This window comes from Centroberyx affinis, unplaced genomic scaffold, assembly GCF_046629955.1.
Source record: "Centroberyx affinis isolate AG114_WGS23_722 - 3 ecotype Tasmania unplaced genomic scaffold, CSIRO-AGI_Caff_v1 ptg000367l_1, whole genome shotgun sequence".
Lineage (NCBI taxonomy): Eukaryota > Metazoa > Chordata > Actinopteri > Beryciformes > Berycidae > Centroberyx > Centroberyx affinis.
This window is the reverse complement of record NW_027279038.1, coordinates 237,501-264,506: the sequence shown is the minus strand read 5'-3', so window position 1 is coordinate 264,506 and position 27,006 is coordinate 237,501. Positions and strand designations below refer to the sequence as shown.

The following is a 27,006-nucleotide window of genomic DNA, read 5'->3' as shown; positions in this document are numbered from 1 at the left end:
TATAGCTCTCTAAAAGTGTAATTACTTGTGTGTACATTTGAAAAGCTCCATTGTCATTATCGTCATGCACCTGGGCATGTTTGGTTTTTCACACTGAAGGAAAGTTTGGTTCAATCTGTGTTTAAACAAACGCAGGTTAGGCTTTGACGTCCACTTTCAACTAGATGTGATATGAAGTGAAACAAATCAATTTCACAGACCATGAAATACAGTAACAGTGCTGAAACCACAGGGGGAATTTGGCTCGTTGGAAACTTCTCTCTACTGGTAAAATAGAAAAGGGGAAATAGATTTTCGCAGGAAACGCTGATCTCAATGGGTTTAGCTTATTGATTATTGTACTATCATTCATATTTCATCTGAAGAAACTGCCTTTGTGCAGTAAAAGGCAACGAATAATGTCAATATTTTTATATCATTTAATTTGAATAGACCGAAAACCCTAAATAGTAGCATGTGTGTGTATGTATGCACAGAGCCACTGTCTGCTTTAGCAAGGTAATGAGGCTCAAAGCATCGACCTTTATATTAACTGGCTGATCCTCAAAGCAGCAGAACTAACCAAATCAGCCCAAATGGCAGTCACTCTGTTGCAAAGTGAATATTACTAAATATTATTGTAACTATTAGTCTATGATAAAGTAGGTATAGTATGAAAACACATAGATCTTTAGCAAAGTGACCTATATATGAAAGGATCGCTCAACATTTGGGTTTTGGAGTGTTTTTTGAGTGCTGGACAAACTGACCAGCGGCCAACAACATTAACATTTTTCCAAACTCTGAGTTTAAAAAAAACTATTCTGGAAATACTAGATTGCGACTATTGATTTAACTTGTGAAGATGCTATACTACCTTGAGAAAGACACTTAACCCTCACTAGGGCTGCAGGATATTGATGAAAAATCTTATTGCACTTTTATTTTCCTTAACATTGTGATCTCGATATGAACTGCCATACGTGTCAGCGCAGCTATTTAATTCAACATTTTTTCATCACTTGAGAAAATGAAAAAAAAAAAAAAAAAAAACGGGGGAAGAAATTATAATGCTCCGATATGCTTGGCTTGAACATAACAGAAAGACTTTCTTTGATGTGCAACTTGAGTTGTAGGAGATTTTGCTCAGCACCGTGATATATTGTTCAGGAGGCTTCTGGAGCGCTTTTCTCTCTGATAGAAACTAGCAGCCTCTTGCGAATTAGAAACTGCAGTAGTCAATATTATGATTTCATTTTTTTTTTCAATTGACTGTGCAGCTCTATTACCACCTTCACCAGCACCAGTTCTGTGCCTGACACTGCTGCTACCAATCTCACAGCACTATGCGTACTGTGTACTAATGTGATGTCAATGTGAAGATGGTAACCTGTCAGCAGAATCTAAAAACTGTGGGTTACACAGTAAGGTTGGCTGGCTGCACCATTTCTAAATATATATACTGCATATATTCTGCCATTTTTTTTGCCTTTAACAGTTCAAAGTGGAGAGAGACAGGAAAGATTAGGAGAGAGGGGGGAATGACATGCAACAAAGGTCCAGATTCAAACCTACACTGTGAGAAAACAAGCCCCAGTACAGCCCCAGTGACAAAAGGTATAAATCTGTACCTTGTTTTCTCACAGTGCAGGACATGATATGTGCACCACCAAAAAGACTATTCTAGTAATTGTTATCAAGGATGCTTGGCTTACCTGTTTCAGCCTGAACTCATTGATCTGCGCAAGTGAAGCTTCCAACATTTTCCTCTTCTGGGCTTTGGCACCGCCAGGTGCAGCCTGCCGAGGTGGCTTCAGGGAAGGCTTCTGGGAGCTTGTTACAGGTGAGGTCAAACCAAAAGGTTTGGGGGAGGTAGACAGAGGGAGAGTAGAGCGGGGCGGAGAGGGGACGGAGAGAGGCTTAGGAGAAGAACAGAGGGAGAGGGGCAGGTGCTGGGGGGAGGAAGAGGGCAGCAGTTTGGGAGGTTTGGGAGAGGCAGTGCTGGAGAGCGCCTTCGGGGATGTGGTGAGGGCGATGGGGGAGGCAGACGGTGAAGACTCCCGGCGGGGCTGGGTGAGGAGCGCCAGGGGCTTGGAGCTGGCAGCCAGGCCTGTGGACTGGATCACACTGAAGTGCTGCTGCAGCCCCTCTGTCCGGGACCTGGAGCTGTGTAGGGCCAGGGGCGAGGTTTGGGACAGGGAAGGTGGGGAGGGGGAGCAGGGTAAGGGCACCAGGGTTGGGGGATTGGAGGCAAGGCTGTGGGGCTGGCTGTCTCTCTGATCCTGGGGCTCTGCTACTGTCTGTCTGTCTGTCTTTCCAGTTTCAGAGCTTGGTATCAAAACCTGGGGAGGAAAGGGAATAAAATCCTGTTAGTACAAAACATAACTTTACTCTCTGATAATATATTTTAATAAAAAAACAATAAACATTTTGTCTCCATATAGTATTATTTCAGTTTCACAGCCAAATGACAAAAAAACACTGTTATCCTCGATTGTCCTGCTGTTCTTTACCTTCGTCTTTTTCTTTGTCCGCTTCTCAGAGTCTGACACTTCGCTCTGTTTGTCCTCTTCATCGTCATCGTCATCGTCATCATCATCATCATCATCATCCTCCTCAGCGAGGTCCTCCAGATCGCTGCTGAGGGACCCGTCACTTGAGCTGTCTGAGGATGTGCCTGATTCACTGTTGCTCACCCCAGAGGCGTCTACTGGCTTCTTGCGAGGCTTCTGGGTTGGGGGGACAAACTCAGATCAATCAGCTTCCTTGTATAATGCAAAACGTCAGTGTTTAGATGCAAAGTGGCTTCTGTTCAAAGTGTACAATAAGATAAATGCAGTACTGACCTTATCTTTAGGTTTCTGGAGTTGTTTTTCCACCATGTCTGCTGGGTTGTTCTGGGGGCTGCTACGGTGACTATTAGAGGGGTCTGAATTTTTGGTTGGCTTGGTTGATGCCTGAATGGGGGCCGGACTCACTGAATAGCTCCCTGCTTGTGTGGTGGGGGGAGACACCCCACTTCCATTCACTGCCCCATTCACTCCTAGAAACACAAGACAGATTTACCATACTGCTAATCAGCTCCATCTCTTCTCAGAACAGAGTTTGCTGCAGAGGCTAATGAAATATCTGGAACTAAGTACAGAATGGAATAAGGCTAAAAAAAATATTGATTTATGCGTGTATCTCATCAAACATGCTGGCTGCGCATGGCACAAGCCCAACATGAGTGGTTTACATAATAAAAGATAAATTAAAAGATACTGTTAAATTAAAAGAGTGCAAGAAAAAGGAGATTACAAGAGGGAAGGAGAGAAGGAGATAGAGAGAGAGAGAGAGAGGGGGGGGGGGGGTTGACAAAATCACTAACTGAGGACTGAAAGTCATTAAATGCTTCTCGAAAGGAGAAATCTCATCATAAGACAAAGTGGATTTAGGTTGTGGGAGAGGAGCAGCAGCTATAAAAGAGAGAAGTGGGAGATAGTGGGAAAAGAGAGATAGTGGGAGAGGAGAGAGAGAGAGAGTTGGCTCGTTTATTTCCAGTGCAAAGTTCCATTACCTCCTACAAAAGTGATTAATTAATTCACATACTTTGAAAGAGCCGGAGCATCCCCAACCCCAACCCCATCTCTTTTACACCCAACCCTTTCCCGCTATAGCAGAGGTGGGGGGGGGGGATGTGAAAGAACTAGTGCTATCATATCAGTTGATGTTTCTCCCATTAGAAAACAAAGCTTGAAAACAAATGTAAATGTAAATGTAAAATGCCCCTTTGTCTGCTGCTATTACTTATAAATATTCAATGTGATATTTTTGTACTATGGTTATGCAGCTCAAATAGGTGAGAACACATTATCTTGTACATTAACAACCTGGCTATAAGAGAACTTGTGAGAGCAGAACAAATAACCCATTTCCTGTGTAAGTGATGTAACTGCGTGGATCAATACAGTGGGTGCTCAAGGCGATGCTGTACCTTTAGGTGGGGCACGGCTATTCTTGCTGGGCATCCTGCTCTGAAGAGGGCTGACGCTGTGGTTGGGCTGGATGTGGGGGGTGAATAATGGAGGGAAGCCAAGGAAAGGAGGGAGAAAGGTAGCAGCTCCCCGTCCATGGGCTTCTGCAGCTCGCCACCACTCTGTTGGAAAAAGAGAGGAGAGGAGAGGAGAGAAAAGGTGAATTATAGATGCATCTCCTATTTAACCTAATGCATCAACACTCATCCTCCTACATTTTTGCCCGGTCCTCATCCTACCAGAGAGCGCTCCTAGCTGGGGGTGGGCAGCCAGAGCGGCTGACATGCCCAGGGAGCCCAGGCCTCCAAACTCGGGCCTGCCTGCTCCGGTGGTGTAGATGGCTCCGAAGGCTGGGTGGTTGACCAGAGGGAAGGCACTTGACAATGTGGAGCCAATGAAGGGCTGCTCTCCCGCTGCTCCAAACAGACGGCCTGCGGCAGACGTAAATCAAGGGGGAGCAGTTCAAAACTTTTTAAATGTCATCCAGAACAAATAGCGTGGGCAAAGCAACTCACCGGCCAATGATGCAGAGCAACAAGTGGTGATACATGGGGAGGGCTTTCTATTAGTTGACAGATAGTGATTTTTATTAAAGCCATGTCTGATTAATACGCAAGCCCTTTTGTGCTGTTGCAGGGAAAATCTACCATAAAGGAGAAATTATGTTGTTAGGATTTTTGACAGTTCAGTCTCTGAGATCAAAAACAAGTCTCCACCAAAGCTTGAAACAAGACACGCACAGAGCTGCTCCTTTGACAGTGAATGGGACACTGATTTTGTTAACACAATTTCTGGTTGATAATTCTTAGTATTGTAATGAAATAAAGCTCAATTGGATATAAATGCTGAAACATTCTGTGTTAACGAAGTCAGCTTTTCATTTGTTGTCACTGGAGCAGCTCCAAATTCTCTTGATGACATCACAGATTGGAGTCTTGCTCGTGTGGTTTTTAGCCTTGGGAGAGAGATGTTCACAAACTCAGATATTGACTTAACAGTCATAGATCATAGAAATGACACATGAATTTCATTCTGGAGGTGGATTTTGTTTTAAACCCTGGTGTCTTAAAAATATTCAATTCAGATCTATGTACAAGTTTAACAAACCTTTTCTTCCTGAAAGTACGATTTCGGAATTGAAGTACAGTTAATGCTTTATGATAGTCGTTTAGAGCGCCACCTATTGCCCCAACACTAGCTTTGTTTTTTTTTTATTGAAGACATTTTTTCGCTCTCAAATTACATCACTGAGATCTTGACACAAGGACTGACAGGGTGTGAAAGCTAGATTTAAATAGCTTTTCAAGCTGTAATTACTTATCCATCCTGATTGTAGAAGAATTAAATACAGAGAAAAGAGGCAACAACTGCCTACCATTTGCGTAGGAATGAACATTAGATTTTGCTTTCACTGAGCTTGTAGTGCAGACAATTTAAAAAGGTATCAGTAGTGTTTGTGAGTATATGACAGACTGCCGATTGCTCCAGCATGATGCTTATCTCAATACAGTAAAACATTCAGATTCACATTACAGAGCATTTTGTCATGATCCAATTTCAAAGTAGAACAATTTGTCTATTGATACTTTTTCAGTTCAGATTGAGTGTCAGAATATGTACCGTGTGACAACGACTGGATGAGATATTCTTGGTCAGAAAAAGGTACTGTGTATAAGGTGTATAAAACTAACCTCTTTCTGTGCTTTTGGCATTCAATTTCAGCACAGGAGAATACTTCATCAACATCATCATCGTCTAGCGTTTTCCTGAGCACAATCATTTCTGGCAAGGGCGACTGCCACGTATTACCTCCTCCCAGAGTCAGATGCAATTTGGTCCGAGCATATTTCATGCAAATTCAATTTCTATTCCAGAGAAGGGGAGCAAGCCTGCTTGATGCCTCTGCATAAGCCAGGTAATACACATGCATAAAAAGTGATGACTGAAGAAAAGAAAAGTGTTGTTCATGGAGCATATGAAAATGTCAAACCACTACACTTGCACACGCCACAAAAACCGTAAAAGACAGTGACACACCGGAACACAGTGTTTTTGAATGAATGCAGTCCAAGATCTAATTATCCAGAGGGAGACCATATACAGGAATCTACACCGAAACGCCAAAGGATGCTGTAAAAGTATGTGATTCCACAGATACGTCTCTTCTTATATCTCTTCTCAGAGGCTATTTTGAAGAGGGAATCAAAGTGTTAGTGGTTATGTGGAGAGAAACAAAGCCTTACCAGCATGCCAGCAGTGTGACGCATGAGAGTGTAGCCCTTTGTATTGGCTTCAAGGCCCCTCTCTGCCACAAGACAGCAAAATCTGCCTTGTGAATGTCATTAGAATATGCTGAATATGTAGAGCCTGCCTTGCCAAAGTCAGCTAGCGGATACGAAGATAAACGACTGCAATGCAACCCCCAGAAAGGCCAGCAACAGCATTCACTTCTGCCTGGGGTGCCCCCTCTCTCCCCCCACCTCGCCTCTCGACGCACACCCCTTTCCTTCCCAGGCAACACAAAGTGACATCTGCAAATGCCTTTTCAATATTAATGCAGGCTTCCAGAAGGCGAATAATTAAATCTGAAAATTTTGAAGTGAGAGAGAAGCACAGCAAAGACATACCTAGGATTACCTCCTCTCTCTCCTCCTCATCCTCTCTGTCTCTCTCTCTCTCTCTCTCTCTCGCCCTCTCTCTCTCTCTCTCTCTCTCACTCTGTTTCAATCCTCCCTCCACTCTGACAAACTGCACCGCCTGCTTTTTTCATGTTTGGATGCTGCCGAAGGGGGATTAATTTGTTGTTTGTTGCAGTCAATCAAATTTCCACAGACAGATTTAAGTTAATTGCATCCGTGAGTTGATCCCAGAAGGAGAGAGTGCTACAAGCGCCGATCAGCTTTTATTCTCAAAGTGATATCCTCATCAATGACAAGCAGCCTCTGCCAACCCTCCTCCCCCTACCAAAAAGTAACCCTCCCCACACACACACACACACACAGCCCTTGCTCATTTGAGTGTTCTTCAGATTATTTTCTTAAGTGTTATTGGCACATTGGCAAAGGACCTTGAATCAATGCCTCCTTATTCTGTGATGATACTGTACCTCTCCAATACCAAATTACTAATGAAATGTTACCTGCCCACGCAATACACCTGACATATTCATGTTGTTCTGGTTGAGAATCTTTTCTAACCCTTTGATTATAATACTTGGATGTGGGGAAAAAGATGACATTACCTTCTTAGGCTTGTGTGTGTGTGCGTGTGTGTGGGGGTGTTTGGGTATGTGTATACGGATCTTTGCCTCTTTCGGTCGTTCTACAGTTATGAGAGCTAAGATAACACCACCGCTCGTTCAGATATATATAATATATCCTGGTTAGGTTACAGTCCGTGGGGGGAACAAGGCGTTTCATACAAAAGAACTGCGCTTGCTTGATCCTCACAGAGCGCAGCAGAACTTCAGAGCTAACAGCCTGCCTCTCAGCATTTCATTTGACGCTCAGTCCAAAATCGCTTATCTAGAAAATCTGAGCACACGTAATGGCACAGAGGGATAAGAGGGATGTATAATGCATAAGGAGGAGATGCTCCTAATGGCTTCTTCTTTGGGGCAACACTGGAGAGACGGAGGACAAAACAAGGGGCTTTATTTTTTCTCTCTCCTTCCTCCTCTTATCATAAAAGAGAGAAAACACAGCAATCAAAGAGAGAAAGCGACATACATGGCATTTCCTGGACAGTGCGATCTGGTGTGAGTGTGTATGTGTGTGTGTGTGTATGTGTGTGTGTGTGTGTTTGTGTGTGTGTGTGTGTGCGCGCGCATGTGTATGTGTGGTGGGAGGATGTATGTGTGAAAAAAAAAGAGCGAGAGATTAAGAGAGGAAGAGAAAGAGTATGAGCAAATGATTCACTCACTCTCACAAGAGATATTTGAAAAACACACACACACACACACACACACACACACACACACACACACACACACAAATATACACACCCCTCTTTGCCTAATGGCTTTGACCAATACATAGAAAGGAGGTTGGATGTTGGACAGGGCTGACTAAACATTGAGTGGCTGACAAATGTTAAATCATGCAGGCAGAGGCTGACACACACACACCCACACACACAAACACATGCACACACACACACACACACACACCCAGTGTCGTGCTGAGCCTGACTCCGAGGCAGCTGGAGCCAGAGAGCTGAAGGTTGTCAGGAGACATGGCGGAGCATGTGTGTGTTTCTCACACAAAAGAGCCCCCTAATTGTTTGGGCTTCATTAATGCAGCAGCTTTTCAATTGCAACCCAAGCTGTCAGGAAAAAAAAAGGCTTGTAGCTGGGAGAGAGGTGTATTCACACAGGCTGCAAAATAACTATATAATTAATACTGGAGGAAAGTCTTTTTTTTCATGGGAAAGAAATGAGGAGGATTTTGAATGCAATCAAGAGATAAAGGTGAGCACATGTGGCATGTTGTTATGGTTACATTGAAACTGTAACTGTAAAAAAAAAAAAAAAACGTATGCACAAAAGAAAAATGCCAATGCAGTGATGTGCATTGGCATTTTTCTTTTGTGCATACGTTTTTTTTTTGTTTTTTTTTTGAAAGACAGACAGAGAAAAAGTGTGTCTTACCGGAGGTGCTGAGGGTGGATCCCAGCGCTGAGGGGCTGGGGGCCAGGCTGCTCTTGGAGTGGGGAGCAGGGGATGACGAAGAGGAGGAAGAGGAGGAGGAGGAGGCCGCAGGGGAGGAGGTGCGAGCAGCAGACAGGGTGGGCGCAGGGGAGGCCAGCCGCTCTCCAGACTCCATATCTGTCAAACACAATCCAATCAGCAGGGTTACAATAGCAAAGCACACCCACACACACGCACACTTACACACACTTACACACACGTACACACAAATGCATACCCTCACACATACACAACATATGCCAACACGCACAAGTGAACGCGCACACAGACACACACACACACACCAGACACGCACGCACGCACACACCCATCTCCCGCCACTCTCCCTTTCACATCTCACTTCCCCTGAACAATATTTCTATTTAGCCCTGCTCACTGGCTCCCAGCTCTATTGATTCTATATGGGCTAGGAAGGAGGATGACATCTTTAAGGTACTGGACAAGAAAACAGCGTTACGGTTTCACACAAGAAACACCGGACCTGAAAATGCATTCTGCAACAGTGCCTTCACTTGTAATCGTGAGCTAATTACCGTGAATGCATTTCTAGTGAGTTTGAAGTGGTCTGTTTGAAAGTTTGAAAAATGCGAAATACCAAACAAAATGGACAAATAACACACTTTTTACTTTTCTATGTGTCTCTCTCTCTCTGACACACACACACACAGGCACACAAACTCACACACGCACACTCAAGCTCTCTCTCTCTCTCTCTCTCTCTCTCTTTCTCTCTCTCTCTCACACACACACACACACATACACACACACACCTGTGTTTGACAACCGAGATCCCTTTACACTCTCTTTAAAAAAGAATTTCATTTACATTCAAGAGCTTTATTGAGGCCTTTAAAGAGACTTTGCTCCTGGCGTCCTTTCTGTTGAAACTAGAACTAAATGGGGAGGCTTTTAGATGATGGTGCATTAACCACTAGGTAGGTTTCCATTATCAGCCTCACAGAGTCACCATGCCAGCCATTATCAACCAACCAACAACATAAGCCCTCACAAGAAACATTTGGCCATTCTGCAGCCAAATATTTTACTCACATTATTTAACTCTAATCCCCTTTTGCTAACAAGCAAGACCACAATACGCCTATGCCCACACATCTGCTAACTTGCACACTCGAATAAAAACAAAACAGCTTCGACACACACACACACACACACACATGCGTACAGAGCACACACACATAAAATCACCTCCCCTGTCTATCACGTCAACCTGACTCTTTCTCTCCCCTCTTTCTCCATATCCCTCTGCCTGACACTAATCCAGGACTGAAAATCCCCTTCAAAAGCACAGTTTGCAGATTGTGTTTTACAGGCAGGCTTTGTTATTGTGTCATTACACATAAACAGTCTCTGCCTCCGTCTCTTTCCTTCCCTCTCTCCTGCCCCCCCACCCCCCCACCACCCCCCCTCGCCCCCTCCTCCCTCTCTTCTCTGCAGTGGGAGCAGAGCCACTGATTAAATCTCTGAGACAAAAGCTGCTATCCTCTGAATATCAAGTATCAGCCTTTCGCCAGGAGCAACACTGACAAGAGAGAGGGAGAGAGAGGGAGAGAGAGGGAGAGGCGCGGATGACAAGAAAACCTGCTGCAGTCCACGGGGAGGAGGCTGGTGTGCCATCGGACTTGGGCAGCCATGACTGCCATTGCTGCAGTGAAAAGATGGCGGGTGTGTAATTATGAGCAAGGTCAAAGGTCCTTAGGAAGGCCTCTCATGCAAGGTGACAAGATGTGGGTTAAAGAGCCAAATTATCAACTAGAGCACCGAATGAATGAACGTTATTAGTGAGCAGAAATAATTTCTGGTCGAGTGCAGATGAAGTTCTTTATTGTAATCTCACCAAAACTCTTATCTTTTTTGCCACATTTTCTTGCATTAACGGCTGTCACACTTTCCGCTCCTTTACTTCTACTGTCACCCTTTAAATGTCAGGTGAGGGAAAAAAAAAAGGTGAAAAAAGCGAGGATTCCTTCCCATGATAAAAAAAAAGGAGTGATTTTGTTGATGTTTGCTCTTGACAATAAAAAAAAAGTAGGGATCATTAGAAGTGTGATGGAAATAGAGAGGAGCTGTGGCCCTTCATAATTATCATAATGCACATGAAAACAAAAGGCTCATGTCTCAGAGGACGAGCAAGCTTATGTGGTGTCAGCTGGTAAGTGAAGCGGATCATTCCCTACCTTTTCAGGGAGAAGGAGAGAGAAAAAGAGAGAGGGGAGAGAGGGAAAGAGAGAGAGAGGTAAAGAGAGAAAGACAACGAGAAAGACCGGGAAAAGAGAGACAGAAAGAAAGAGAGGGGAAAAGGGTGAGCGAGAGAATAGGCTCTGAATTTGTCAAAAAAAAAAGAAATAGCGGAAAGAAAACAGTGGAGGAGATGAAGGACAGGCTGTAAACCATTCCTGTCGTTTCTCAATATCTGCACTTAATGCCTCGCCTTGTCAAAACGTGATGATGTGAACAGAATTGATTTCCCCCCTAACAAACAACAAAAAAGCAATCCCTCCTTTGCAGAGGTGGAAAGCATAGCTACCCTCCCCCTCATCTCCTCTCATCTCCTCACAATCTCTCAAAGGGCCTCTTTCTGAGATGAGAGACAGAGGGAGAAGGACAGGGGGGAAAAAACGACTGCGAGGCAAGTCCATCTTCCTCCGACAACCACAAACTGATCACTTAGCGCAATTAAATCTAATAACAATAATAAGATTGAGCTCAGCAATGTACCACCCAACGCACAGCAACAACAATGATTGCAACAATAATGGAGCGCCAAGGTATTTAAGGATCCAATCCTGACTTAATTATGAGAAATTAAAATGGATTTAGCATCAGAATTAGCTTGATTTTATAGGTAATTAACGGCACACCACAGCGGCGGTATAAGGCAAGCGTTATAATCTCCGTGAAAGGCTAAATCAATTTGACTTGAACAACGCCAACCAATCAACACGGAGCGTTGCAACCAGAAACAGCAGGTCCCGCAGATGCAAGTAGAGGGAGAATTTATGCTAATGGCTGAACTATGATTTATAAGATGTGTTCCAACACCGGATTCACAGTCACGTCCACAAATACAACACAGCACCCAGCTGTCAGCGCACGCAGCTAATAGTGGCTGGATGCAACGGTCCTTCAGGAGATAGTGTAGCTATAAACAGCGCTGCGGTTTTATGATTGCATGTGGCCTTCATATAGGAACCTTCACGTGTCACCATCATCTGAAAGGCGGGCGGCGCTGGCTGTAGAATCGTATAAAGGAGAGACAGAGTGTGTGTGTGTGTGTGTGTGTGTGTGTGTGTGTGTGTGCGTGGGTGTGATGGCCTGTGCCGCTCACTTTGTGTGGCCTTACATGCGTTCGGTTCATGGCGTTGCATGTCTGTGTTGCATGTGTAATCGTGCCGACTGACATGCGCAGCGGTTTTACATGGGCCGGTGATGCGTGTGCGTGTGGAAGTGTGTGTGTGTGTGTCTGTGTGTGTGTGTCTCAACCTCAAACTATTCAACCCCCTGTGTGTCTCACTCCTCCTGCCCCTTTTCCTCCTCTTTCCTTCAACACACACACACACACACACACACACACACGCCCACACACAAAAAACACACACACACACACATACACACAGTAACAGATGGCTGATACTAACTGAGATAATCCGCCAACAGAGTCATCAGCATGGATCAGTGGTAATCAGAGTGTGGACACAATGTCTCTTCTCCAGCCCTAATGGAAGGAGCGCCTGGCGCAAGAGAAGGGAAATGCATTATTCCCCATGATGCCCTGACCCCATTCAAAGACACACGGTGGCTCCCAGCTCTCTTTCTTTTTTCTCCTTGCCGCAGCCGACAAAGACAGTATCAACACTGCTTCCGCGACATTCCCTCTCTCCTCTGGATCTCTTGCTCTCTGCCTTCTATTGTGATCCGTTGCTGTGTCAAACGCTGCCCTCTATTTAGCTCTGTCCTGCTCCACGACGCTAACAAGAGAAAATGTCCACCTTTGCCAGTAAAGAAGTGGAAGAGAATGAGTAATCCCACACCAGCACGCTTTGTTTAACCGGTCTAAGGCAGTCATCACTGTTTTAACTCAATTTCAACACCCATTGTTCAACACAAAATGAACTGATTTGTTTTGATGATATTGCCATTTCCAGTGAATGATAAGGCCATTTTTCAGTTTCTGAAAATTGACAATTCCTGGATCCAGTGGCCTAACTGAAGCCATGGTTGCCAGGTGACACACTGTGTTTGTCTGTCAGTCCCCATAAATCACTTATTACTGAAAGGCACTGATGTGGCCAGACACAAACACACACACACACACACACACACACAGTACAGTGAGGTACTTTTGGTTGCAGTTGTGTGTGTGCGAGTAAGTGAGATCATTGACCCTGACTGGATCTGCCAGAACATCTTTTAATTCTGACCTTGTGCAGCACAGATCTATTGTTTTAACTTTCTCTTTCTCTCTCTCTCTCTCTCTCTCTCTCTCCCTCTCTCTCTCTTTCTCTCCTTCTTCATGTTTGTTTGTGCGAGTGTGCTCTTGCAGGCACGACATGCGCATATGGATGTGCATGTTTGTACTTTGCATGCTTGTTTGCAATGAACACTAACTGAGCCAGATCATCTTGCTTATAGCAGAGCGCACGCACAAGCTTCCTTGACCCCTTTTCTCCTCCCCTCATCCCCTCCTCCCTTCATCCTTCCCCTCCCCTCCCCTCCCCTCCCTGCACTCCGCCAGCCAGGAAATGACATAACCAGGCATCTTGGCAAAAATGAAGTGACAACCTTTGTCCAGTGTCAAACGTTGACTTCGAAAACTTAAAGAGACAGTGGTTGATATCATGCTAGCAGCAGAATTCATCACTGAACAGTAATAACAGTAGTAGTATAGCTAACTTATAAACTGACTGTAGCAAATTCTGACAATTTGGACCAAGGCTTGTGTCAAATTCATTTCGATTCAGGAAATAAAAAAATCAACACTGAAACATTTGTTCAGAAACTTCACGTCATTCAATCTATTAGGCCCGACTGAGAATGGAATAAGTGCTGATATTAGTTGCAGAACCGCAGAAATACTTTGTGAAGTGACAGTGGATTGAGCCAAGTCCTGAATGGCATACAAAGAGACAGCATGCCCCAGTGTGGCCTATCTAGGTGACAACAACTAGAGTGACTCAGACCCCTCCCTCTGCTCCGCTCCTGCCCAGTGACAGATGGCAGAGCAGGGCATGTAGGGGATGGGCACCATCTCTCACCCCGCCTTGGCTAGCCTTGGCAGCGGTGCTGGCCACAGGTCTTATTACAGCCACACCACTACTGCCTGCCTGTCTGCCTGCCTGCCTCCATGTAACACTGGAGCTTACCACACTGGAGCTGCTTACTGCCTGCCAGGGCAAAAAGGTAATGATATGGTCCTGTGTGTCTCAAATAGTAAAGCATGGCATTAGCATTGAAACGTTTCCAGCTTCAATATTTGCTGGACCCAGTCAAAACACGCACACATGCACCCATGTCACTGTAAGACGCTTTAAATAAAATCTTAAGCCAAAAGTCATGCCACACGCATGCTGTATATTTTTGAAACGACAGGATATCAGCTCTTGCCAAATGGCTTTATTTGCCTTTGCGAACATACTGTAGATGCCACAGGCTGGAATCAACACCCCTACTCACCATCCGTCTCTGCTGGGTTCCCACTGACAATAATGTGATTTTGGGACATGGTGATGACTCGGTGGAGACGAATAGGATAGGCTTGTCACTTGTGTTTGATGTCAAACCTATGTGTGACAGAATAGTGTTACTCAGCTCAACCAGACATAGCACTAGTCCCATTTCCTGGCCATAAATAGAAGAGAATGAGCCGGCTGTGTGTGTGTGCATGTGTGTGTGTTTCTGCCTGAGTCTATTTTGTGTGTGTTTGTGTGTGTGTGTGTGTGCTTCTGCCTGAGTCTATTTTGTGTGTGTGTGTTTGTGTGTGTGTGTGTGTGTGTGTGAGTGTGTATTTTTGCATACACACACACCCGTGTGCACAATTCTAACTATCATAAAGTAAGCTCAATAAGAAAATTCCCATCTCTTACGCTCATTCGCATCTGCATCCAGCCAAAGCTAATTATTCTCCCCATGGTAACCTAGCAGGGTCTTCACATCAAAAAACCAGAAGTGTGCATCAGGCAATCATCCCTGATGAATCTGCCCTTCTCCCTCTGCTAGCCACTCACACTCATCAGCCAGTCTCACTGCTCATTACAGTTTCTCTTCAGACCAAACCAGATCTGCTTATGCTGGCTGCATACTGCACACTGGCTGCATATGTCTACAAGAGTCCATAATGACTCTGGAGCAGTTTGTAAGCACAGAATAACACATCCCAGTCCTTAGGAAAAAAGTTATGAAAAAAAAAACCTGTGCCCGTGTATCCACACACAGGCAGACACGCACACACACACACACAGTCACATAAAAACATGCAGAAATCTACGCACACACTCAATCACGCATTTACATTGTATGCATATTATGCATTCTCCCTTTATTTCTCCCTTCTTCATTCCCCAGTGCGCGCGTGCGCGCATGCGCGCGCACACACGCACGATACATGGGCAAGATGAATGGTAAGCTAATGCCTGTTAAAGTTAATTACCATTTAGACTACAGATTATTACAGTTTTTTACAATTGCTTTGGCTCAATTTTCAATTTTGCGCAAAACTCTTAATGCTGAGAGCCAAAGGGACTTGCCAAAATCTTAACTTAAGACCCCAAAATACTGTGCTTAGATACAAAGTGCACAACTCTAAATCACAACCTCACTTCTCAGATTTCACCCTCCACATAAGAATGTCCCAGTACTTATTATTAAACAGTTGACTAAACACACATTTTCAATCGTGTCTCATTACTTACAACTAATAAATACTGCTTTCAGTATAGTGACCAAAATATCTCATGCTTTGGTGATTTGCAGAACAGAGAATGTAGGCATCAAATTGATGCCATAAGCTACAATCACTGAATGTGTTTTATCTCATTTTGCATAAATTTTGTGTTTTGGAAACAACTTCATTTTTGGAGGTTTTTCTTACATCAGGATGGACATTCACTTTGCCTTGTACAATATGTTCACTGTACATAATTTAAAAAATGATTACAACTGGAGTTGAAAACCTTTTGCTCAGTGCTATTTAGATAATGTAAATATTAGAAAATGACCATTGCATCTGACCACTGAGAATTATTTTTTGTGTGACGGCATTATTTTATAATTAACATTTTCTTTTATAAAAATTCAGCAAGGACTAAAATTAACCAAGGAACAAATCCAATGTTCTGATGCTGGGATAAAACTTTTGCATGATGTACTACCTCATTTATTTTTATTTTGCATTCTGTATGTGATTTTTCTCAAAATCAGGAGTGAAGCATTTTGCATACAAGAGTTTTGCACTTTGAAACTCTGTTGTGAAAATTGAGTGAAACCAATTGTAAAAAACTGTAGTGTACATTTCTGATTTAAACCATGGAATATCCAAGTGTGGTTTACTGTTTTAATCTGCAGGTGCAGGCCAGAAGCATATCCCTTATTGTGCAAACTGCACAGATTTAAAGAAATATAAGGAACAAAGAGTACATAAAACTGAACAATGGGAAATAGCATCAGAAGGTATTGTATTTCGGCCACTCCAATCATGGAAGTGGGCATAGCGAGGTAGAGAATGGGGGAGGATAAAGATTCAGACAGAATGGGAAAAAGAAAAAAAAAGGACAGGGAGAGAAAAAGAGATAGAGAGATAAATTGAGAGAGAAAGAGAGAGAGAGAGAGAGAGAGAGGGAGGGAGAGAAAGAAAAAGAGAGAGAGAGCGCACAATACTTAAGATATGCATAATGCAGATGACATGCATGTCAAAACGCAAAACAAACTGACATTGACAGAACAATGGAATATCCAGAGAGCGGCAAGCCTGGCTTAAGCATTCACTGGAGCCCCCTCTGTCCCTTTCCATGGGAAGAAACCATTTACAGTCATTTCTGTTGAACTGCATTTTTACTTGCAAGAGATAACTGATATCACTGTGCAAATGTGATGGAATTCAGATGCCCATTGTGAGGCACAAATAGCTCATTCATGATTACCAACTACAACAGCCTTGTTTGCTACTGTTCCTAGAACACACAGTGTGTTCTTTGAAAGAGCAGAATTATAAGTCAGTGGACTTACTGTAATGAAATCTACAAAATAAAATATGGATTTAACATAGCTAATGCAGGAGAACACTGTGTCATCTATGGCACAAGAAGAGTCTGGAATAGAGATATCCTATTAAATGTTTATAGGTTTACAATTGCTACAGTGTTACATATTCTGTGTGACAATTAAATTCAATTTGATTCTGCTTTATAGTGAAACAAAAAACTTTTTCTTGGGTTGAACCATTGTAGTTACACACAGATTTATGCTTATTGTATGGGCAGAAATGACCAAACATATTAGCAATCCATATTAATTCAAAATATTAGCCATAACATTTCAAAAGACCTTGCTTAATCTTCAACAAGTCACTGTTTCATTGTGTGAAATTGTTCTCACAGATTCCAGGACCCTAAAACAACTCCCTAACATGTGACCACATGATCTTCTAATATCTTTTGCATCTGACATGCGTTGAGGTCACACCAAACCCTGGAAGAGCATTTAGGGAAAATTATATCTTATCTTTCCAATGATACTAAATTCATACAAATTGCAGAATCATAATTGTCCTAAAATCACTATTAGAAGTGTTTTAGTTCCCTGGTTTCTGTGAGTGCACATACAGAAAAAAAACCTGTGGGCCACCAGTTGCCCAGTGCTGAAATAATGAGCTCACACAGCTGTTACAGTAACATTGCTAAATAAAATCCTGCACACATCTCTGGTTTGATGCCTGTTTGTCATCTCTTCTGTCCCCGCATCTACCTCAACACCTTTCCCTCATTCCCTCTCTCTCTGTCTACTCCTTTTACTCTTACTCTCCTCGCATCTCTTTTTATGTCCTTCCCAATCCCAATACATTCATAACACCTGGGCCTGAAACATTGTGTAATACTGATTCCATTAAAAGAGCTTGGCTTTCTGTTTCAGACACGGAGAAATGCTACACTGCACATGAAGGTAAATATGTGCCTGACATCAGGTATCAGTCTATTTGAACAAAAAAAATGTTTGGTGTTTACAGTGCTGCACGATCCAGTGCTGCAGTGTGTATTCGCGTATTGAAATCAGATGAAAGTCTTAAAAGATATTGAATAGCCTCAGAACAACAATCTGGCAACATAAGCTCTGATGAGAGAAAATCCACAAGCATTAAACTCAATATGTCAATCATTTGTATTACTCTGTTCAAATTGATGCTTTACTTAATGTTAAACATGTGAAAATGACTGGCTGGAAGAGAATAGTGTTGTATTGACAGAGAGGGAGGCAAAGCAGCGGGCAGTCAGCCACTCTGTTCTGCTTCACTGCAACATGGGAGGGAGGCCAGCATGGACACACACACACACACAGATGTACACACACGCGCATGCACACACACGCACGCACGCACACACACTCACACAGACACGCATGCACGCATACACCCATGCACACATACGCACACACAGTGCAGCAGGTGAGGTGCCAGCGCATCACAGCGCTGCCATTTTTCAGTGTCTTGCTCAGGGAGAAGCGCTCTGACATTTTATGAAGCACTCTGCAGAAATCAGCAGCTTGTAATGGCGGCTGGACTGTCACTCCTTTCCTCTCTTCCCACTCCCTCTATCTCCCTTTCTCACACCGCTTTTAAGATATTATCTCCCTTGATTAGCATAATCTAATCAATTTTAGAAAATTGCCTTTTAATTACCAAGAACATTCTCTTCTCAGTTTAAGCTTTGAATGTCTTAGTATTTCCAAAATGCCACACTGAGGCACGAGTAAAACATTAGTGAAAGGTTAGATGCTACCCATCAGACTCAAGTCAGAGAAATGACTAGGGATTGATGGCTAAAGTAAAAAGCAACAGGGGGGAAAAAAACAAAAACACAAAAATCATTGGGATTTATATCTAAATTGCAAGCTTTTTTGAAATAATGTTTTCCAGTCACTCTGACATTATGAATCACTGATCAAGTAAATGTCCTATCACTTTTATTTTAGATGGTAAAAAAAAATGCATTTGGAGGTGTAAATCTTAAAGCTGTAGTTTCCTCACATCTACATTTGACCCTTGGAGCCTTGGTTGCTGATATTATGTGCTTACTGCGAAAGCCTAATGATTAGAAACATAGCAGTTAAAATGTCCTCTCCATAAAACCAGGGATCTATAGCCGTGATTAATTCTCTGGCATGTTGTTGTGCCTGACAAACTCTCTGTTGAGCAATGATTAACAGCTAGTGACTCCACAAACCGCTGCTAGCACACTAACACAATGTTTACATTAGCCAGCCTCTCATTGAGGCCATTACTGCTGTAGCTAAGCTAACAGCCTCCTTCAGAAGCCGGGCAGCCGGCAGGCAGCAGCTCCACAATTTACAACGATGACAAAGCTTGGCATTCGTGCTCGAAACTTTTCGCCCAAAGTTTCACTTAGGGCCAGTGCATTTTAGAATAACTTAGAATAGTATGCCCACAGGAAAAAAATATGATTCAACTTGAAATATGTGGGAAGTGTCAAGGCCAAATCTCTCAGTGTAGGCTACGCTATAAACCTTAAACTAAGCCGATTTCATTAATGTGACATTAGCATTTGTAATGAGAATAGGGAAAAGACCCTTGGGACATCTTTGTACTGTTACAAAAAACACATACGCACACACACACACACACACACACACATACATATGAACACACACACACACACACACACAAACACATAAGACTCAACATCTAGCACTGATTTACATCCATATTACACAAGAATCACAAAATGCAGCCGAAGCAGAGAAGTGAGCAAATGTTATACTTGCGTAGGTTTTATAATGAAATATCACAGCTAAGTCTTTGCAAACTAACAGTGACAGTTAGTAAATCTGTTCAACCTTTACTGATGAACTGAGCAGGAAATTCCAGACAAATAAAGCCTGGCATTCACTCCCACGCTACGGCTCTAGACAGAGAGGAAGGCAGTGTCAAGTGCAAATCTTCAACAATCTCATCACATTTTTTTCAAACCTGCCACTGCATGTTTGTGGTTCTCCCCATCCTGAGCTCCCGTGATGTCGTGTGACGACACTGTCCACTTGCTCGTTAGACACGTCCCTTTTGTAAGGCTTGGCAGCAGCGGTGGCAAGCATCTACATGTTGGTTTGTCGGGTTAAGTGACTAAGGTTTTCATGAAGTCAGTGTTGAACTGCACATGTCCAAATTGACTGTCATGTGTTTGAACCTGTGGTGGTAATCCCTACTGGCCTGCAGACAGTGCTGATTGACTACTTGGGTGTTTTTACATTCAGTGAGATAGCACCCCATAATGGTGTATAGGGAAGCAAGTGCAACCTTTATATACCTCTCTTTCTGTAGAGGAATAACTTTCATGGTGTGTTAAGATGCTTATGTGTAACTACAACACTGAATTTTACAACGACTTTAAATATAAATGTTTGGTTTTTTATTTGCATGATTTCTTGATAAAAATAAAGAGGAGTCATCTTAATTCCATGTAATTGATAGTTGCAAGGATCACTGGTAGAGAAACTCCTTTGGATTGCCGACTTGAGTTCCTGTTCCTAGTAGCTGTAGTTGAGACAGTGCCAAAGTGTTTTGGATTTTGCTGTTTTGGAGATTGTAAGCACATTTGGCCGACTATCTGATGAGGTAAGCACTTGAATATGGTCACGATGTGATCTTAGTTTTCTGTTTCTTCAATAGATAGAACATTTTCTGTCGATTTCATGTTTACGACGCCTATATGCTGTAGGCGACAGGCGTCTGCTGGCAAAACAAACAGTGACACATCTAGGAGAGACAGGAATCTAAACTGTAAAGTAATAAAGAAGACAATAAAAATGTTGTGTTGTGTGGATTTCATAGCAGATAAGGATTTTGCCAGTAACTGACAGCAATACATGGAGAAATCTGCATCCAACACACCAACACACATCTGGACAACTACGTGCCACATCTATGACATATGGTCTAAATTAAGATGATAGTAACATAAGCATGGAGGGCATGAACCAAACACCAACAAGATGCCCCAAAAAGTTAGTGAAATTTTAGACGTCAGCAAGAGTTAGGGTTAGGCTTGTCTTCCTCATCTATTAGTAACTAGCTCATTAACAGGAACTCTAATCCTGAACATGACCACATACAACATAATTACAGGCATCTAGCAACCGGTATGCCTTCAGTTTTTCTTTTGTATATCCACTAGGTTTCTCAACTAGATACACATACTGTAGATATCTGTCCACTGGAGGCTAAGCCATTTAGTCGTGTCGTAAATCCACCAACAGGACAGAAGGGAGAATGGTTCTGTCAGGTTGGATCCATCACTCAGGGTAAGTTTGTTAGCGTAACTTTCTCTGTCTCGTGCTGATAAACTACTGTATTAATCAAACCAAGTGTCTCGACAAGCCATTTGATTGTTTGTACATTTATCTGGCTAGCTAAGCACTGAGACGCTTACTGGCACCAAAAACATGAAGCGCTGCAATGTTGTTTTCTGCCACCACTTTGTGCACATGTGCGGCAATGTTTGCAAACAATGAAACTGATCTATAGACACTGGTCAAAAATAGCTTTGTCTGGTTAGATGTGCCAGACTACACTAACATGAAACATACTTCTACTCCAAACCCTTTGTTTTCCCAAGAAAAGGTGTGCTAAAAGATTAGGTGTTGTCTGTATCCTTGACAGTCATAGAAAACACAATTATTACAAAACTTGGCAAAATGCTCACTGCTGACAAGCAGGTAACTAGAACAAAGCTGGATTCCACTTGTTTTTGAATTTTTAGGTGATAAATCAAAGCAAAATGCCAATTCAGGATGCATCAGGAGCTGGAAAAGGCTGCCATTAATCAGCTTCACTTTGAGCTCCACTGATCCATGCACATTTGTGAAAATAGATTATTTGTTCTTTGATAGTACAGGAAGAGTAGGCATGAGTGTGTGCTGAATTGGGGTTTTCATCTGAAATGCACTTGTGTGAATTACACAGTATGTCAGTGTGTCTTGTTGCCAAACATACACACACAGGCAGACGCGAGTTGGGAAAAACAGAAAGGAGAAACATCTTCCTATGTTTCAATCATAGTGAACCAAATCCAAACACCTATTTTGTATTTTTGTATTTCGTCGACTGTAAAATGCAAGATTTAATAATGAAATGCTAATAAACCAAAGATAGACTGGTAGCACAGGAAGCAAGTTACTTGTACTACACAAAGACTCACAGGGCCATTGTGTATCTATAATATAATGTAGGCTATACAACAAATCTCTGCCTGGGCTGAAATCACAAGACAGAGTCAAGATTTAAGGAAATCCACAATTCATTGAACTGAGATGGGACCAGCACTGCAGAACATGGTGGTCACTACAGTTTGCCTCAAGGCAGCACGTTACTTTCACGTGGTTTGCTCTTTCTTTCTGCTCTGTTTTCTTGATGTCTGATTCAAAGCAGTTCTGGGGAAAAAAAGCTGCTCCCAATACTGATGCCATGAATGATGTTCACAATGTGATAATACCATTGTCCAATCCTGGTCTTCTTGTTTCTAGGCCTTTACCTAGCTTTTCATCATTGTCAAATGACAAAATCAGGTCAAGACATATCTAGGAACTGAACGTTATTCTTGCTTGGCTTCTCAAAATGAATCTAACATTGTGAACAGAATCTTTTCCTCAAAAATGTATTTCTGTAATGGTTTCTTTACTCTAACAGTGATTTTCTGCAGTTGATTTTCCAGCGTGTGATAACATGCAGCCGAACACTTTTATCCCTACGTATAAGTCAACGGTGAATGAGTGTCATAAGGAAACGGCTTCACTTTAACATTTTACCCATATCACCTTTCTGCAGTTCTGTCCTGGAACCTCTTTTTCCCCCTGGGGACAAATGTAAAAGACCCTTTTAAAAGTCCAGCTGTGCCTTTAAAAGCGTCTGTCACACCCGCAGTGGAGTGCTTTGAAACATGGAATATCCAACAGAATAGAGCTCCTTTTTTTCCTGTGACATGGCCCTATTTCCTGTGGCACCACACTTCGCCGGTGTGATTTCATATAAAAAGTCAAAATATTTGAGCCTCCATTGTTGACTGTGTCAAATCCAACCTTGACACCGCTGCAACGTCTGCACTGCAATCACACTCTGGCAGGTAGATACACACACGTGACCATAAACACAAACTCACACACACACACACACACACACACACACACACACACACACACACACACACACACACACACACACACATACACACATAGTTCCCTGTCTCAGACTGAGCGCCACCGTTGTGTCACAGTATCTTTTCATGTGAAACTATATCCACTGGCCCATCCTCTGGATCCTAACACTTCCTTATAGTTGAACCAATCACAGAGCTTACATCAGCCTCCTTTGTTACCTGATATTATTTAAGGAGGAGCTGTGGAGGGGGACAAATAATAGCCTCTGCCCTGTGTGCGTATGTGTATCCTTGTGTCTGTGTGTGTGTCTATTGGTGTGTGTGTGCCTGTGCCTATGTCACGATGAGTGGATTCCTCATGTGGTGAGGCTGAAACCAAAGCTGCCTGGGCCTGTTGTTGATAGCCGTGTCTCACCCACTCAGTGCCCCAGAGGGAGTCAGGACCAAGACCACTGTTCAGGGTCTGTCTGTTCACACACATGAAACACAGGCTTGGATTACACAGGGCTCAAATATGACTCATCCCAAGGAGGGGTGGAGGTGGAGGGAGGCCCTCTCTCTCTCTGTTGTTTTGCACACACACACACACACACATGCGCGCTGCCCACAATGATAGCTATATCACAGGCTCAGAGAGAGGACCTCTTGGTTCCACACACCTGCCAAAGACAGATGTTAAGAATAAATCAGAGAGAAGCTCCCAGTGAAGAGAAGCTCCACACTGCCGTAGCTCCACTAACTCACTACACAGCACACTAACTGGAGAGCAAACAGCTGCACATGACAACACACACCAGTGATGAAAGTAACAACAGCATGCACGCACCTGACATGCATACAGAGAGAGAGAGAGAGAGAGAGAGAGAGAGAGAGGGAGAGAGAGAGAGAGAGAGAGAGAGAGATAGATCGAGGTGGGAGAGGGAGTATTTTCCACTTTCGTTCTCATCGGCTCCACTTGTGTTTTTGTGTTTTTTTTACCTCTGTTCTGTTGCTGTGTAACCAGCCCCCATCCTCTGGAGCTGGGAGTTTTTAAGTGCAATTGTTCTGGAAGAAGCAGAAATCCTCCGCAACGACAGACAAACAAGTCACAACAAGGCTGAAAGCAGTGTAGGCGGTTTGGAGGGGAAGCTCTTTTTTTTCCCTGCTGCTGACTAGGTGAATTTCGTGATTTCTTCATTTAAATATTGCACGACTGGTTTATGAATTCACCACTCTGGAATCAACGCTTTCGCAAAGCCTGCCCTTTAAACAGCTGCGATAGCAATGCGTTCCACAGTAATACGCAAAACAGCTATTTTAGGGGACTATGACCTCCAAGAACGCCAAGTATGATTCAGACGCCAACACGACATCATCCTACATCCTGTCAGTCAGTGTGGCACACTTCCTGATTCCAGAAAAAAAACATGTTTGATAAAAAGATGCATCCAAACATGATCCCACAAAGCTATTGTCTGTACTGGCAGCCATATCCATGGGCATCTTTTGTGCCATCTTTTGTCACTTGTTTTTTTTATAGACTTTGTCGTCTAACAGGCTGGGGGAGGCAGAGCGGTCTGTGTAAGTGGTGCGTGTGTGTGGTACGTGGTATGTGTGACTGTTTGAGTGTGTGTGTGTGTGTGTGTGTGTGTGTGTGTGTGTAATAAACAGACACCCTTCACGCCTTGTGGCCCAGAAACAGGATAAAACAGTGAGTTAACCAGCAGCGCACTGACATTATCTCTTCTCTGCTGTCCTGGAATGCCAGCCTGCTGTGAATCTCCGAATATGTGACGTCCTGTCACACCAAGGAATGTGTGTGTGTGTGTGTGTGTGTGTGTGTGTGTGTATGTGTGTGTGTGTGTGTGTGTGCGTGCACGCTCAGGAATGAAGGAGTGAGTGTGGGTGTTTTGCTTTGTCTTTCCGCATAAAGGTGCAAGGGCATGTATGAACCTCTATGTTTAAATACTTGACACCTCCTCAGATACTGGAGACTATGATGCTCACAAGGACAATGAACACTGGAACAGAAATCCACAGAAAGAATTTTAAAAAAGACCGGACAAATGGCTTGGAAATTAAAGTTTGGAATGGACACAAAAGGAATATGGTGACAAAGAATATGTCAGGGATTTATTTTTTCATCCATGATCCAAACAAGCTCACTCCGTCCGTGCTTACAATCACTGGGCAAAATAAAACCTAACCGTGGCCCTTGTGATGCCGATGAGTCTCTAACATCCATGACTCAAGAGGTCAGGCAGCCCATCCAGGCTGAGCGCAGGGGTTAAGGGGATGAAACCAAGTGTGAAATGTGAGAAGACAAGCCAACATGGTTTCTCAGGCAACAAATAGAAAGGCGACAAACATATCTCTGTCATTGTGAGGAACGTGAGGTATGTTAGGAAGAAAGATAGTCACATCATCCAGGATTTAAAAATAAGAGTAAGGTGGAAAAGGAATTAGAATGGGGTTTTGAGCTGAGTGAGATGAGACATGTTAATCAGTAATAGCTTGTTGTACTTCAGACGGGAGGGGTGTGGGCGCATGTGTGTGTATGTGTGCGTGTGTGTGTGTGTCCCTGGCAAGCCCAACGCCACTTGGACTTGGAGCTGGTTGAGGCAAGAGAAAGCTCCAGACCAAGAGATAATCCATCTGGACTGTTTCCTTACAAAACATATGGAAAAATGCAGAAGCATTTTCCCTTTCCGCCCACAATAGCTATTAATATCTCACGCAGAACATTTGCTCATGTCCCACTAAGGACTGGAATTCCTGCTGAAACACAGTCAACTTGGAGGATTAGAATGAGGCGGCCAGGCATTTTCACACACTCACCATATGCACTCTCTATGAGCAGGACGAGCACACACACACACACACACACACACACACACACACTCGCATAAACACATATGCTAATGGGTATGCACTCTTAAATGTGTGTTCATGTACAGACTCTTTCTTTCTCCCTCTCACACACATACACACACACACACACAGACTTAGGTAAATTGAAGTGATGTAAGCTGAACCCTCACACACGAGTAGACTTATTCTGTTCAAGTTGTTTAAACAAAGATAGCTTTCCTTTTCCGCTAAGAAAATAATTCGCTCTAATATCAACAAAGACCCTTAAATAATCACACCAACTACCCGACAGGAATTGTCCACAGGAGCGCCGAAGACCTGTGTTAAAACGACAGCACTGTAAATTGTTTTAATTATGGCCGACACAGATAACAGCCCGTAGAAACATCAACCTTTTCTTCAAGCCCTCCGCAAGATCCAAACATATTCCCTGGAAAACGCGGATGTTATGTGTGTATGAGTGTGTGTGTGTGTGTGCGTGCGCGTGTGTGTGAATACAATATTCATTTTGCTGCAGGAGGACAATCTATGCATAACAATGAGAGGCGCTAATGAAATCAGCCATCAACCTGCGATACATACATATTAAAGCAGGACCTCGGAGTGTCATTCGCTTAGTGCATCATTTGTTCCCACTCGGTTTTTTCTCTCTGCCACCTGACCTTTAGAGTATGCGCCCCCCCCTCCATCCTCCCCACACACACACACACTTCTCTGCGCTAAAAATAGGAAGTGTACCTGCAGTACTGTGGCATTATGCATGTACATGTGAGTGTGTGTATGCAGCATTATTGGGCCATGACAATACACTCATGCTATTTCAGGAATTTATACAGACTTGATTTGAGCAGAAAACGCGGTGAGAGCAGGGGACAAAAAATTCTGCTTCTTTAGGATCACAATCAAGAAAACTAAAGTTTGATTTTCCAAAGTTTAGGGAAGTAAGAAACGCCTTACACCAGATGATATTTGGCAACACAAATGGCAAGCATTGTCAGAGTTGTACTTCCAGTATAATGTCATATCATCACAGCTGCCAGGGAACAACGCTCCTCCCTTCCCT

The 27,006-nt window shown here is 43.2% G+C and overlaps 1 protein-coding gene across 7 annotated transcripts in view; it reads right to left on the bottom strand.

Moving 5' to 3' along the window:
- The window catches only part of baz2ba (bromodomain adjacent to zinc finger domain, 2Ba), a 69,719-nt gene that overhangs the window by 23,622 nt on the left and 19,091 nt on the right, over positions 1 to 27,006 (bottom strand). For all 7 annotated transcript variants that reach the window (XM_071515727.1, XM_071515728.1, XM_071515731.1 and 4 more), the window contains exons 3-8: positions 8,644 to 8,820; positions 4,235 to 4,426; positions 3,956 to 4,117; positions 2,826 to 3,022; positions 2,493 to 2,708; positions 1,695 to 2,321 (exon numbers count right to left, since the gene is read on the bottom strand). In XM_071515727.1, the coding sequence (XP_071371828.1) occupies positions 1,695 to 2,321; positions 2,493 to 2,708; positions 2,826 to 3,022; positions 3,956 to 4,117; positions 4,235 to 4,426; positions 8,644 to 8,818 (1,569 nt within the window). In that variant the 5' untranslated portion in view covers positions 8,819 to 8,820. The remainder of the gene's footprint in view (positions 1 to 1,694; positions 2,322 to 2,492; positions 2,709 to 2,825; positions 3,023 to 3,955; positions 4,118 to 4,234; positions 4,427 to 8,643; positions 8,821 to 27,006) is intronic.